This window comes from Mesoplodon densirostris, chromosome 5 (assembly GCF_025265405.1).
Source record: "Mesoplodon densirostris isolate mMesDen1 chromosome 5, mMesDen1 primary haplotype, whole genome shotgun sequence".
Taxonomy (NCBI): domain Eukaryota; kingdom Metazoa; phylum Chordata; class Mammalia; order Artiodactyla; family Ziphiidae; genus Mesoplodon; species Mesoplodon densirostris.
Genome location: NC_082665.1, coordinates 48,238,784 through 48,254,523, shown reverse-complemented (window position 1 = coordinate 48,254,523; position 15,740 = coordinate 48,238,784). Strand labels below are relative to the sequence as shown.

The window sequence follows — 15,740 nt, the reverse complement described above, 5'->3', positions numbered from 1 at the left end:
TGTGGTTCTGCGGGTGACCCAGATATACTTTTGAGGCATTTATAACATTACTGCTCAGAGTAATACCACATAATGGTAATATTGAGAATTACGTGCATCTTCCTTTGCACTCGCAAAGTCTTTCTGCTTCCTGGAATTATTTCTTAACTGGACCCGATATTATTTCTTAACCAGACCCGATTTCCACAGCTCCCTTCAATCAGCCATTGTTGGGTATGTTTTACGTAGGCTCAAAAAGCTTGTTGTGCTAACTGCCATGCCTAGGAGGAACAGTCTCCAGCAGGTCTGTATAAACCAACATCTGGCAACATTAGAAAGCAGTTACAACGGGCTATTTCTGGGACGTGGTGGCTAATTCAAGGCAACCCTTCCTGAAAGGGAGAAAATGGATTTATCCTTAAGAACTTGCCCAAATCCTTCAAGATTAATACAGATAATAGAAATGAGTGCTGTCAGCTTTTCCCAAATGTGGCTGTCCCTTAACACGAATATAAACTAAGTTGGGAAAATGCTCTCAGATTACAGCTAACTTTGCTCTTTGTGATAATGAGGAAGGGAGAAGCAAACAGGGATTGCAGAACACAGATGACTAATCTCAGTAGTTTCCAATTTTTTCATCCATAAGAAAGGCTCTGGCAGAAAGTGTAAATGAAAAACATCTCCTCCTAACCTTTCCTCAAGCACGCGCTTTGAAGTAGCCCAAATGATGCAAGAGAAAGGAAGAGCAAAATAGATAATCATTTAAATGTTCAATATTGCAATATGGTATTATTGTTTTTTTTCACTTATTAGAAATCCACTAACATCATTTTCATTATGTTATTAATAATTACTTCCTCTTCAAGATGCATTTAAGATGTAGAATTAGGATTTTAAAAAAATTAGGTAGCATGTGAGTTTCTAATTTTCTTTTTTCTATTAACATTCGGCAGAGAAGCCATATGTTGGACTATTTTTGTATTAAAGAAGACAATGACTTTGGCAAATCTGCCTAGTTTAAAAGAATACAAAACAAATGCAATTACTTACAATGGGAGGTTTCCAATTCAGAGTCAAAGCTTTCCCTTGCAAAACTGGAAAAAAAGCAGAACACCAATGGGGACTTTTCAGCAAGTCATTTGAATCTGGCTTGGAGGTGGTGACGAGTATGGTTGTTGGTATCAGACAGATCTGTGTGAGAAGACGGCAGTGAACACTCCTAGTTCACATCTACTATTTGTTTTACTAAATAAGCATGGTCAAGAACTTGAGTTTAAAAGGCAGTAACAGCCTGTGAGATTAGCTTATGTGTGCAGAGTTGGCCTACAAAATATCGGGTATGTTTGCATTCTAGGTACTTGTTCCAACATTGGGTGTGATTATAGTACACATGTAACACCTATCAGAAGGGTCATTACAGTAACAAATCAAGAACAGTAATTCTTAGGCTTTTTAAAAACAACAAAACCAACCTAACCAAAATCCCAAACTAAAAGGTGCTTCACAGGAGTATATTAGGGTTTTCCGGAGAAACAGAACCAATAGATCTAAATGTATATATAGATCTATCATAAAGAATTGGCTCACGTGATTACGGAGGAGGCTGGCAAGTCCAAAATCTGCAGAGCTGATGTTCCTCCAGTTTGAGTTTGAAGGTCAAAAGCTGCCGAAGAACCAGGAAGAGCTGATGTCACAGTTTGAAGGTCATCAGGCAGGAAGAGCCGATATTTCAGATGGAAGGCAGAATTCTCTCTTACTTGGGGGAGGGTCAGCCCCCAAAGGGCTAAGTTTAGCTATAGCTTGAATGACTTCTCATGCTGTGGTGGCTTTCTTTCTTTTTCCTTTAACTTGTTGAGCTTGAGCCAGAGTCCTGCAGGACGGAACGTGTTCCCCTAACCTTTGAATCCCCGTGTGTGGCTTCTAGCCACAGAGGTGCACAAATAGCAAGTCGCTGGTGTGTGGAAGCATGTGATTTGCCGGTGTGTGATGTGCTACGCTGCTAGACTCCTTTAACATTTCACAATATTTGAATGTGGAACTTCATATACCAGTAGTGGCATCTGTTTGCTTTATTATCTCGTTTGTTATATAGGCCCGACTCCCCAAATAGATAACCATGGTGTCCTGAAGCGAATATAGGAGATCTGGGTTTGACTTCTGCTTCTGCTACTTAAAGTAGTGTGTGTCCTTTCTGAGATTCAGTTTAATCATCTATAAAATACAAAGATGTTTCCTCCAGAACTATTTTAATGATTAACTGTGACAGACTATATATATTCTTCTTAGGAACCTAAGGAGAATGACAACTATATGCAATGTGGGATCCTTCACTGGATCCTGGAATAGAAAAAGGACATCAGTGGAAAAACTGGTATAATCCAAATAAAGTCTATAGTTTAGTTAATTGTATTGTACCCATGTTGATTTCTCAGTTTTGATAACTGTACTGTACAATTTTGATAACTGTGCTAACAGTTTTGATAACTGTACTTAATTTTGATAACTGTACTATACCTTAACATTGGGGGATGCTAGGGGAAGGGAATATGGAAATTCTTTATACTATTTTTGCAACTATTCTGTAAGTGTGAAATTATCTCAAAACAAAGAATTAAATAAATGAATAAGACAGTTGTAGTTACATTGTTGTCTTTTATTTGTTTACAAAGTGCCACATATCCTTGCAGCTCTTTCCACCAGTAGTACCACTGCCACCCTTCACACTGGGACTAGGCATCACAGTTTCAAATCTGTTCCACACATAGCATCTCATGAAATCCTCAGCAATCCTGCAAGATAGTATTCCCATTTCACAGTTGATGAAACAGGCTCAGAGAGGGAAGGGGCTTGCCTGAGGCTGCCCAGATGCTCTTTCCCTCTCTTGTACAGTCACGTCAGAAGCCAGTTGGTGAAAGAAAAACTCAGTCTGCTTAACAAAAACCACACACAAGCCAGTGATACTTTATTATACAAGGGAGTTGGCAAAGGACAGATTCATTTTTGTAAAAGAATCCCCACCTAAGATTCCCAGTGATCCATCTGGTGATACAATCAACTTAATAAAACAATAGCTGATATTTACCAACTGCTTGCAATGGGCCAGAGCCATGCAAATCCCACCATGAAAACAGGAATTTTCATTAGGACCCAGACTTAGAAAAGGCCCAGCTTCAAAGATTCTGACTTGCATAGGCTGAGGACTCCCATTTCCAGAATTTCAAAAACCTCCTTTCTTATCTAAGTGAGAGAAAAGAAAAAAAAAGTTTAAGATCAAGAAAAGATGGTCTTGGTGAATAAATTCAACCATCTGGAGTCCCTGGTATTTATGCAGCTGTTATGGTCAGAATCAGGAAGAGCAAAACCTGCATTTTATTCAGAGTTGAAATATTTACGTAAGTAAAGGAAGTGGTACTATATAAGACATCAATTTCATTAAGAGGTCCTTTTGTTTGTACAGCATTCAACATAAAATCACATAGAAAAATCTTTTTCAAGATATCCAAAGTGTGCCTATAGACTATACACAATATTTTAATGCAGGATAACTGTTAATAATGACATCATCACAATAAAAATAAGTATGGGTTAAAATGGGTTTTTTGAATACTATATCTCCCTCATTATTATAATTAGAAAACTAGTGATGGTTTACTCAGGTTTAACATTATAACTGAAATAATCAAATATGACCTCATGTGCCTGACATCAAGTTGGTTAAACTAGTTTTAAAAAACCAGTCAGGGGGGCTTCCCTGGTGGCGCAGTGGTTGAGAGTCCGCCTGCCGATGCACGGGACACGGGTTTGTGCCCCGGTCTGGGAGGATCCCACATGCCATGGAGCGGCTGGGCCCGTGAGCCATGGCCGCTGAGCCTGTGCTCCGCAGCGGGAGAGGCCACAACAGTGAGAGGCCCGCGTACCACACACACAAAAAAAAAAACAAAAAAAAAACCAGTCAGGTGACTTCCCTGGTGGTGCAGTGGTTAAGAATCCGCCTGCTAATCCAGGGACATGGGTTCGAGCCCTGGTCCGGGAAGATCCCACATGTCACGGAGCAACTGGGCCCATGCGCCACAACTACTGAGCCTGCACTCTAGAGCCCGCAAGCCACAACTACTGAGCATTTGTGCCACAACTACTTTAGCCCGTGCACCTAGAGCCCGTGCTCCACAAGAGAAGCCACCACAATGAGTAGCCCACACACCGCAACAAAGAGTAGCCCCCCGCTCGCCGCAACTAGAGAAAGCCCGCAGGCAGCAACGAAGACCCAACGCAGCCAAAAATAAATAAATTAAAAAAAAAAAAAAAACAGTTCAGGAGACTGTGTGTGTGTGTGTGTGTGTGTGTGTGTATGTGTGTGTGTAGGGAAGTGAGAAAATGGTTTTTAGCTTAACTCGCCAGTCAATTATAATCAGGTTTGGTCATTTTGAGGATATAGTTTTATATAGTAAATTAATTCATTCAACATGTTTGGAGGAATGATTGCAAGCTTCTTTGATAGTTACTGCCGTGATTTATTTCTGGTTGGTGACTCTCAACCACTGCGCCACCAGGGAAGCCCTTTAATTATTTTTTAAAATCTATTTTTGGCTGCGTTGGGTCTTTGTTGCTGCATGTGGGCTTTCTCCAGTTGCAGCCAGCGGGGGTACTCTTTGTTGTGGTGCACGGGCTTCTCATTGTGGTGGCTTCTCTTGTTGTGGAGAACGGGCTCTAGGAGCGCGGGCTTCCATAGTTGCAGCATGAGGGCTCAGTAGTTACAGCACGCGGGCCCTAGAGCACGTGGGCTTCAGTAGTTGTGGTGCACGGGCTCGAGAGCGCAGGCTCAGTAGTTGTGGTGCACGGGCTTAGTTGCTCCGCGGCATGTGGGATCTTCCCAGACCAGGGCTTGAACCCGTGTCCCCTGCACTGGCAGGCAGATTCTCAACCACTGTGCCACAGGGAAGTCCCTCAATTTTTCACATTATGATGATAATGGATTACTTTCATAAATATATAATGAGCTAATGCTGTTCCTATTCAGTATTCAATCGGTTTTAATCTATTGAGACATCAAAAAAATTTCCCCACTCCCCAAAACCAAAATAGCCCTCTAATTTAAGTAAGTGGGTTTTTGGGTACATGGAGATGCAGGCAATGAGGCAAGTTTGTGCTCCCCCACCTCCAAGTACATTTATAAGGATAAAAAGGCAAAGACGATTGTTGTCTCTAAAACAAGGCACAGGGAAATATGCCAAGTCCTCTAGATCTTCCTGTTTCTCAAAGATGAAGTATAGATGTGGTCCCCAGTGGGGCAGAGGCCACTGGTCATTTAATGAAGAAAAGAAGCTGATTCCTATAAAACACATGGAAAGGATACAGTTATGTGTAAGGGGTGAGATGGCCTCTATAATTGTAGTTACTTCAGAGTTAAAAGAAATCATTTCAAAGGCCAGAATGTGCTGGTTCCCCATGTCAAAGACTTTACTGCTGTGTTTGAACTCAAGTTCAGATTGAAAAAAAAAAAGATTAAAGGCAATTGCTGGATTGCTAGTTACATGGTACCTCGGGAATGTCCATCATCCTTCTCAACTTCTGATCTCTCCAATTCCAGTCAAAAATCAGAAACTTTAAGGGGTTCAAATTAAGGCCACCTGAAAGAGACAGGGAGAGAGTTGCTACATTAAAGAACTTATGACATAAGCTTATTAAAATGATTTTTTATTCCTCTGGTTGCTTTTTTGCCTCATTTGCTCTTCTCTCCTCCAGCAACTAGCCTCATTTGCTCTTCTCTCCTCCAGCAACTAATCTCTGCACGTTAAGTGCTGTCCCTGTCTGATGGAAAACAAATGCAGCACTCAGAGACTTACTCTCCTTACAGTCTTATCACTGATTCTCAGGGAAGCAGGGAAGCAGGGAAGCAGGGAAGCTGCTCTTGCTAAACTCGTGAAATGCTCAAGTTCTGGCAAAGAATCAATCCCAAGCCTCCATTTCATGAAGCCCCAGAGGGTAAAGTGTCATTCCCGACAGGGATTTGATAAGACATATCCTGCAGTTTGGGATAGTGACCCTTCAGAGGAGTTGAGTCCAATAGAGTCTGCATGACTCTGAAGAGGTGAGTCGGCAGAAGGACAAGGACAGGGTTGGGAGGTTAACTTCAGGCAAAAAAGAAAGTTAAGATGAATGGGCTCTATTCAAAGCCCGCTATCCTTTGAGGAGACTGGTAAACCACTTAAGGACTCATTCCTGCTGTCTTCCTGTGTATCTAGAGACAATTATGGAGTGTGGGGCTGGAAGGGATCTCAGGGGTTGTCTGTTCCTCAGAGGTCTCAGAGTTGGGCAGTTGGTTTTTCCCACTCCACACGTTCTGCCCACTGCCCCAAGCTATCACACCTGGAAACATAATGAAGCCTTCCTTTATCCTGCATCACTTCCCCTCAATATTGGTTATTTCAATAATTTCCCCTCTGCCCTAAAGACTTTTTCGTGCTTCTTATAACTACGATGCCTCTTATTTAGAACTCTCTCTGTAATTAAAAATGATGGAAATTAAGAAAGACAATGGGTTGATAGTGTTCCCTTAAAAATAACTGACTGCTGGGCTTCCCTGGTGGCGCAGTGGTTGACAGTCCGCCTGACAATGCAGGGGACACGGGTTCGTGCCCCGGTCCGGGAAGATCCCACATGCCACGTAGCGGCTGGGCCCGTGAGCCATGGCCGCTGAGCCTGCGCGTCCGGAGCCTGTGCTCCGCAACGGAAGAGACCACAACAGTGAGAGGCCCGCGTACTGCAAAAAAACCCAAAAAACCCAAAAAAACAAAACAAAAAAAATAATTGACTGCTGATGGGACAGCAAATAGGTACAGGCTCTCTGGAAGGCAACTGGACATTATATAATAGGAGCTTTAAAATGCTTACTGTTTGATAAAATAATTCTCCTTCTCTGACATATCCCAATAAAACACCAGAAACTTACGCATAGTTACTTATAAAGATGATCACTGTGTATTACTTATAATAGCAAAACAAATTAGAAACAACCCAAATATCCTACCATAATAAAATTGCTAAACACCAATATAACTTGGGGTCAATAACCAAAATATATAAAGAACTCGTACAACTCAAGGGCAAAAAAACAAATGACTTGATTTAAAAATGGGTGCAGGAACTGAATATACAGTTTTTCCAAAGGAGACATCCAAATGGCCAATAAGTACATGAAAAGGAGCTCAACATCACTAATCATCAGGGAAACACAAATCAAAACCACAATGAGCTATCGCCTCATACCTGTTAGAATGACTGTTATCAAAAAGACAGGAGATAACAAGTACAGGCAAGGTTGTGGAGAAAAAGGAACTGTGTACTGCTGGTGGGATTGTAAATTTGTTCAGTCATTATGGAAAACAGTATAGAGGTTTCTCTAAAAATTAAAAATAGGACTACCCTATGACCCAGCAACTCCACTTCTGGGTATATATCCAAAGGAAATGAAATCACTGTCTTGAAAAGATGTCTGTACCTCCCATGTTCACTGCTACATTAATTCCAAAAGCCAAGATTTGGAAACAACCTAAGTGTCCATTGACAAATGAATACATAAAGAATATGTCACACACACACGCAACAATATTATTCAGCCATAAAAAAGAAGAAAATCCTGCCACTTGTGACAACATGGAGGGACCTTGACAGCATTATACTAAGTGAAATAAGTCAGATAGAGAAAGACAAATACTGTATGATCTTACATATATGTGGAATCTAAAAAAAACCCAAAAAACAAAAATGAACTCATAGGGCTTCCCTGGTGGCGCAGTGGTTGAGAGTTCGCCTGCCGATGCAGAGGACGCGGGTTCGTGCCCCGGTCTGGGAGGATCCCACGTGCCACGGAGCGGCTGGGCCTGTGAGCCATGGATGCTGAGCCTGTGCATCCAGAGCCTGTGCTCCGCAACGGGAGAGGCCACAACAGTGAGAGGCCTGTGTATCACACACACAAAAAAAAGAACTCATAGGTACAGAGAATAGATTGGTGCTGGGTGCCAGAGGTAAGAGGTGGGGGAAATAGATGAAGGTGGTCAAAAGGTAAAAACTTCCAGTTATAAGATAAATAAGTGCTGGGGATGTAAAGTACAGCATGGTGAGTATAGTTAACAATACTGAACTGTATATGTGCAAGCTGCTAAGAGAGTAGATCCTAAAAGTTCTCATGACAAGAAAAAAAATTGTAATGATATGAAGTGACTGATGTTAACTAAACGTACTGTAGTAATCACTTTACACATCACATATACCAAATCATGTTGTACACCTTGGCCAATACAATGTTGTATGTCAATTATATCTCAACAAAACTGGAAAAAAACTCAATAGAATATTATGCAGCCGTTAAAAATGAAAAATTAAAACTATTTCATGACAAGCCAAGTTCTCATGAGATATATTAAGAAGAGAAGACAGGTTATAAAGTTATGATATGCTGTATGATCTCCATTTATAAAAAATATAGATAAATGCTTAGAAAAAAGACTGAAAGGAAATATATTTAATATTAAGTAACAAGACATTACCTCTAAAGTGACTTATTTTCTTTTCTGTACCTTTTTGCATTTTACAAAGGCTCTTATAATTAGAAAATCCCTTTCCTTATTAAATAAAATAATACAATTCTGTCTGTACGTGTACTGATCCCAATGTTATGGAATATCTTTTGATGTTTGGAAACTCTCCTTAATATATCATATATATAAAAATGTTAAGTCATAAACAGCTACATAAAATGAGTTATGTGCCATTTGTCTTGCTTTGTTAGACTTTCAGTTTTTGGAGTGCTGGAATTGTTCTCTTTAAACACTTTGTATGTAGCCTAACATCTGTAGTCAATGAATATTAAACCATTCATCCAATCAGAATCAGAAGTTATTTTCATTAGTATTATAAGTAAATCAACAGCTCCTTAAATGATTTTTCCACTCCTTAGATGAAATAAGCTTTCACAGTGAGTTTTCACAACTCTGTAGAAATATAATTTCAACAATCTGGACAACTTCGTTTTCTCTCTCTCTCTCTCTTTTAAATATTAAATATGGAGAAGAGTGGCCCTGTTGCCTGGGGGACCTGGCGACATATGCAAAACATGTGGAATCCAGGAAGGGGAGAGGTGAGTCTTTGGCTAAGAGCCGTGGGAGAAGGTGGGCACATCCCTGGCCTCTCCAGCTGCCCAGCCAATCTCTCCCACCTCCGCGTCTCATAGATGGACTATGAGCACCTCTCATCTGCTCCTTCGCTTTCAACAACCTCCTAGGGCCACAGGACAAAAATCCAGCCAATCATTGTGCAAGGGCCTTCCTCCAAAATCTGACTGTCTTTCCAGCTGAAGCACAGGCTACCACAGCCCACGAAGTCTCCAACCAAGAAAGGTGGTCTCTTTAATAAAAGTAATAATTGTATTTGTTGAGTTCTTAAGGTGTAACACTCACTGTGTTTAGCTTTTTATTGGCATAACAATCCTTTGAGGTAGGTGCTATTACTATCTCTGTCATTCAGATAAAGAAAGTTTTAGAAAGGTTAAGAAACTTGCCAAGTCACAGAGCTGGTAAGCTGCTGGACCTGGGATTTGCATCCATAGATTTGAGTCTGTAATAGGGGCTCTTAACCTCAACACGTATTGACTACTTATTGTCTCCTTTGGATATACCCCATGTATCTGCCTGCTTGCTTTTTTTTTTTTTTTTTTTTTTGCTGTACGCGGGCCTCTCACTGTTGTGGCCTCTCCTGTTGTAGAGCACAGGCTCCAGACACACAGGCTCAGCGGCCATGGCTCACAGGCCCAGCCGCTCCGTGGCATGTGGGACCTTCCCGGACCGGGGCACGAACCCGCATCCCCTGCATCAGCAGGCTGACTCTCAACTACTGCGCCACCAGGGAAGCCCTGCCTGCCTGCTTTTGATTCATCTGTTGTCCCATTCCTGAATGCTTTTCTCACATCTCCATACTTTGAAGATCCTATTTTAGTCCTACCCATACTTCAAAGATCAGTTAAAGATCCTTTCCTCTGTAAAGCCTTCCCTGCAGATTCAGCCACCATAACAATCTCTCCCTCATTTCAACTCCTATAGGACTTAGAAGTGCTTGTTTGGACCTTGGCATTTACTGCCTCATGTCGTCAGTCTCATCCTATGCACATTTATCTCTTCAACTGGATCAGGAGCTCCTGGAGGGGGAAAGGCTCTGGAACCAGGAAGGCCTAGAATGAGAGATCTTGGAAGGGGCTACGTGACCCTCCAAGATTCAGTTTTCTCTCATAAGAAATAAGAATGCTAGCCTGCAAGGATGCTATGAGTACTAAATGAGATATGTGAGGGTGTCTAGCACAGCACTGAGTACAAGTAGGAACTCAAAAAATATTTGTTTCCCTTCCTTGCCTGGGGCCACTAAGTTTGCTACTTCCTTGTAATTGCACAGACCTCTGCATATAGTGGGTTCACTTACCCAACGTTTTCACCTGGAAAGAAACACTAGTATTTTTAGCTCTTGTTTGCTTCCTTGCAAATGACCAACTCTATACTGAGATACTATATTGATGAATACATTACTTTTAGATACATAAAAATCCAGGAATAGCTCCAGGCAGTTATAAAATAAAGTTGTTAAACAAGTAATTTGGAAATGAGTATTTAAAAGAAATCTTTAATCTGTCTGGCAGGTAGAACATGTACTAAGATCATCAGCAGGTCAGCAGGTTTTTAGGCTACTGGCTTTGAGAAAGTCAACAAACTATAAAAACCCACCGGTGGATGCTGTCTGGAATACTTTCTGGGTAAAGCACTAAAAGAGAAACACATTTATGAGAAGTGTTCTAGAATGCTTGTATTTCATCCATAGAAACTGCATTTTTGTTTCAACTTATCTTCTATACCAGCCCTCAATTGGAATGGGAGTCTTGGGGAGCCGAGAATCAATTAAGTGAGAGGGAAATATTCAGCACATTCAGCTATACAAATTCCAGAGGCTGCAAATCGGTGGAATAGATTGTGGACCCACTAAACTGCTTAAAGCAACTGGAATTTGAATGTATTTAGATGGGCATAGGTACCGCAGTTTGCCACAGTCCTTATCATTCCCTATTGTACTACACCTGCTGGCTGGCTTTAGAGACTAAAGGCTAAGTTTCCAACTCCTGAATTAACACAGAGGTCTGATTTCACTACATCACACATGTGGTTTCCCAAACTCACATGGGGGTTAGGCAAACACTCAGCTCTGAGTAGGAGTATCACTACCTCTTTTCATACCTTGTTTAATGAGTTCTTTAATCCTCCCTGGAGTTCCTACACCCAGGTGTACCACACGCTTCTCCAGCAATTTTACCTGCTCCTGGACCTATTCCAAAATGGAAGAGAACAAAGAAAAGAAGAGTCATTGGAAAGTTCAATCATAGTCCAATTTAGAGCATTTAATCTAAAAGCTAAGTAAGTAAAAAAGCAAATGGGGCTACTCTTGTTTAGGGTCAACTTCCAGGGCAAAGAAGGTTAACATCAAGACAGAAGAGCATCTCCCTGGAAAACTGGTTAAGTCTCCAAAGAGTCCAGGGCTCAAACCTCAGCTTCTGCACAGAAATCTCAGAGCACAGAGGAGTAGTGACTGTTGTGGGAGCAGAGGCAGGGAACGCAAAGAAAATTGGAACGGTCGTTCAGTATGTTACAAAAGGAAGGCACCAAAGAACACGCTTCCTAAGGAGATACGGAAAAGAGGCTGAAGTGAAACAACTGAGGTCTGGAAGTGGCCCTTAAGGATCACTTCCACCCCCGACTAGGAACCACAGGCCCTTGCTTACCTTTATATGTTTTGCGAATAATTTCATGACTTTGCTGTCTCCTCTGAATGCGGTCATTGACCTGATGAAAACCAATAGATTTACGCAGAAGAAAAATCACTCATTCAGGGCCATGTGGACCACTTATTACATCTTAAGTATTACACCATATTTTTTCAAAATAATATGCACATTTATGTGTGTCTATATGTACATATGTATGTGGATAGATACGCACACACAAAATTCTGATTTTCAGGTTAGTCCATCTCTGGAATGAAAGTGGGGTGGCCTTTAATCAGGCATGCATCTGGGTTGGCTTCTAAATCTCAGGCACACGGTTCACTTTACTTAGGTTTCCTTGATTATTGAAACATGTGGATTTGCCCTTCACTTGTGTTAAAATGAAAACCACAGTCCCAAAATGGTGTCACTCATGCTTAAAGCCCATGATACCGAAACCCAGATTTAATACTTCATCTAACTGCAGTTTCAACTTTTCTGAGAAACGTAATCTTAATCAACCAGTCTGGAATCTCTGGTCAAGCACCAGTAAGGTAATCAGTCCTGTGGGCCCTTTCCATACCAGAGAGGAACATAAAACCCTTGCCATTTCCTTCCCCCACAAAAGATGTCCTGGCCTAAAAAGTAGTCTTTCTTTTCTTTTGTTAATGGCTCCATTGCTCCACCCTTTTTCCTTTTTTTTCTGGCTGCACTGTGCAGCATGTGGGATCTTAGTTCCCAACCAGGGATTGAACCCGTGCCCCCTGCATTGGGAGCGCAGAGTCTTAACCACTGGACTGCCAGGGAAGTCCCTCCACCCTTTCTCCTATTAAAAACTTTCATTTTGCACAACCCCTTGGAGTGCCCTAGTTGCTGGCTGGGTGTTGCCTGATTCATGAATCGTTGAGTTAAGCCAATGTGATCTTCAAATTTACTTGGTTGAATTTTGTTTTTTAACATCTGTAATACAAAAGTTCTGTATTTTAGGTCCCTGGCAGAGAATTTATCTTCAAACTCTGCAGTATAGTTCTCATAAAAAATTTGTTTGTGAGAAGTATCTTAGCAGTGATGTCAGCCTGTGCTCTACAGAGCCCAAGGGCATGTACGAAGGTCTGTGTGTGGCTGCCCTGCGGGGACAGGGATAAGCTAGCAGGGAGAAGCAGGAGGGCTTATGTCCTGCATTCAGAGCAGCCCCCCTACTTTTATGGACTTTGCAGAGTGAGCTTATCTGTAAAATCTTATATGTGGAAATGCTTCGGGTATAAATGGGTATAAAAGAACAATCTTCTAGTTGATGTTTGGGAATAGAATATGGGAATACTGCTCGGAATATTACTTTCCTTTATATATCATTAATATACTTGAGAAATATTACCGACCAGTAGGAATAAATGAATTTACAAAATAGTGACTCGTGCTACACACGTTCTGTTGCACTTGAGTCTGTACTTACACATGAGCTTTCTCCATGGCGAGGTTAACTAAGAAGACAATTTAGGGGACATATTTAACATAACTCATGGTTCTCAAGAGAACAGATATTCTTACAAAAGTTAGAATTATTTAGTATTAGCCTTTATGAATAGGGTTTGTTATGCCTGCTCAGAAGTCACCTTCTGCAAATCACCTAACCTTGAAATGGATCATAATATTACTGAAGACATAAAGAAACACTGAGAATTGGCAAATGAAGTATGACAACATAGTCCTTCTTTGCCCATCAGAAAGGCATTTATGTTCAGTAAAAACTCAAATCAATGTGACAACTTGTTTTTAAGAGGCCACCTCCAGGCCACCTTCTTTGCCATTAGTGTTTGAATCTGAAATGAGTTCTGTGGGTAGTCTTTAAAACACTGACATGTCAATGTGAATTCTTATGATTTCAGAACCAGCAGTTCAGAACCAGTCTGCCCAGAAGCAGTTGGAGTCTTGAAGATCAATTATCTTTGGAGCAGAAATAGTTAAAAGAAACACTTTCGTTTTACTGAAAGGGTGTGTGATACAATTTAACGTGTGTGCCTAGCAGAAAGGATCTGAAGGACGATTAACAGAGCTTAAAAAACGACTTTTCTAAATTCATGGTCAGATTAGCTCCTTTAGAAAAATAGATGCTAAATAACTACCGAGAGTCTACTTTGCACATTAATCTATTTGATCAAGTTCCTTTTTCTTCAGGACTTGGATTTTCTTGTTTGGTCTCTGGTCAAAGCCCGGTGCAGAGCCTGGCCCTGGGAGAGGGGGAGTCCCAGGAAATCCCATTTTACTCTGACAGCTCTTCTCTGAAAGCTGAACGCTACTACGGATCCAGTGGAAGCCTTTTTGTTTATTCTACAAAAGCTACAGTAAATGAAAAGGTATGTGAAGGCACTTAGTAAAGCACCGAAAAATTGTCTTTAAAACATAATTTTTACATATAAATTTTTGGTCCACTTGGCATTTATCTCGGTATAAGGAGTGAGATACGGAACCCAGCTTACTTTTTTTAGATGGCTACCCAGTTGTTCCAATACCAATTATTAAATAATCCATCTTCCCCTACTGATTTTTCACTTTTGCCATATCCTGTACTTTCATATGCATATGGGTCTATTTCTGAACTTTCAGTTCTGTTCCACTGTTTTGATCTGTCTGTCACACGTGTGCCAGTTCCATACTCTTTTAATTATTGAGACTTTGTAATATGTTTTTTTTAAAAAAACAATCTGATAGATACTATAGGCATAGTATCCTCACTAGCATTCTTTTTTAGAATTTTGCCAGTTATTTTTTCTTCTGTATTTTCTCATATGAACACAGAACTAGTTTATCTAGTTTAAAAAACAATTCTATAGGAGTTTCATTGGGAATCTGTGAAATTTGTAGATTATTCTAGGTAAAACAGACATCTTTACATTGAATATTCCTATTCAACAATATGGTACTCCTTTCTGTTTAAGATCTGCTGCATCCCTTATGTAATATTTTCTTCATCTAAATTTTGGCTAGTTTTTTCCTTGGTGTTCTATTTTTTCTTGTTACCATTTTAAATTAGATCTTTTCTTTCATTTATTTCTCCAACTGGTTATTGCTTGTATGATCTCCCTGTTTTACCCTTGCGTGTTCTCCACACAGAAGCCAAAGTGATCCTTTAGAATGATTATTCAGATCATGTGACTTCTCTGCTCAAAATCCTCCAATGGCACCCCATGTCAGGGCCTTTTGTACCTACTGTCCCCTCTGCCTGGAACACTTTTCTTCCAGATATCTGCTTGGCATTCTCATTCACTTTGTTCAAGTCTCTGCTCATATGTCAGTCTCCTAAGAGGCTTTCTGTGACTACCCTTTTAAAAGTAGCCCCCATCTTTTTCTATCCATTTGCCATGCTTTATTTTTTTCCTACATAACTTATCACTACTTGACATTATAATGCATATTTATTTGTTTATTGTCTGCCTCCCTTACTGGAAAGTAGGTTCCATGAGAGAGGGGACTCTGTATATTTTGTTCATTGCTGCTCTCCAGCATATGGAACTTGTCAGCTCGGCCCATATCAGTTACTCAGAAAACAGTTACGAAATGGAACAGGTGAAGCTTCCAACCTAATGAGCTCCAGGGCTCGGATAGCAGAGCCACAGATAATCAGCATCAGGACCGATTTCTTCTCACTGTGGTTTTTCCGAAGTTTCACCCACTTAGGGCAGACTGAAAAAAGACAATGAGAAAAATATTACCCTAAATATAGCAAAATAAGGCCTCCAAAGTTGAATATCCCCCAATTACTTCCTTGTTATTGCTTAAGTAAAATAAAATATGAGCACTGTTTAGATTCTATTCTCTGGTTATTCTAGATATTAAACTAAAATGAAATATCATTAACTTACACCACAAAACATATAATATGCCAAGTAGCTAAATGTGACCAGTTTTAGGACTAAGTTTGTACAAAAAAAGAAAAGGAAAATTTAAAAAGTTTGTAATAATACATTTT

General features: G+C 40.5%; 1 protein-coding gene across 3 annotated transcripts in view; it reads right to left on the bottom strand.

The window, feature by feature from the left end:
* Window positions 1–2,909: 2,909 nt before the first annotated feature.
* CMSS1 (cms1 ribosomal small subunit homolog) overlaps window positions 2,910–15,740 on the bottom strand; it is a 391,750-nt gene continuing 378,919 nt past the window's right edge. For all 3 annotated transcript variants that reach the window (XM_060098676.1, XM_060098677.1, XM_060098678.1), the window contains 5 exons: window positions 15,352–15,454; window positions 11,792–11,852; window positions 11,250–11,337; window positions 5,518–5,606; window positions 2,910–3,216 (listed from right to left, as the gene is read on the bottom strand). In XM_060098676.1, coding sequence (XP_059954659.1) covers window positions 3,133–3,216; window positions 5,518–5,606; window positions 11,250–11,337; window positions 11,792–11,852; window positions 15,352–15,454 — 425 coding nt within the window. In that variant the 3' untranslated portion in view covers window positions 2,910–3,132. The remainder of the gene's footprint in view (window positions 3,217–5,517; window positions 5,607–11,249; window positions 11,338–11,791; window positions 11,853–15,351; window positions 15,455–15,740) is intronic.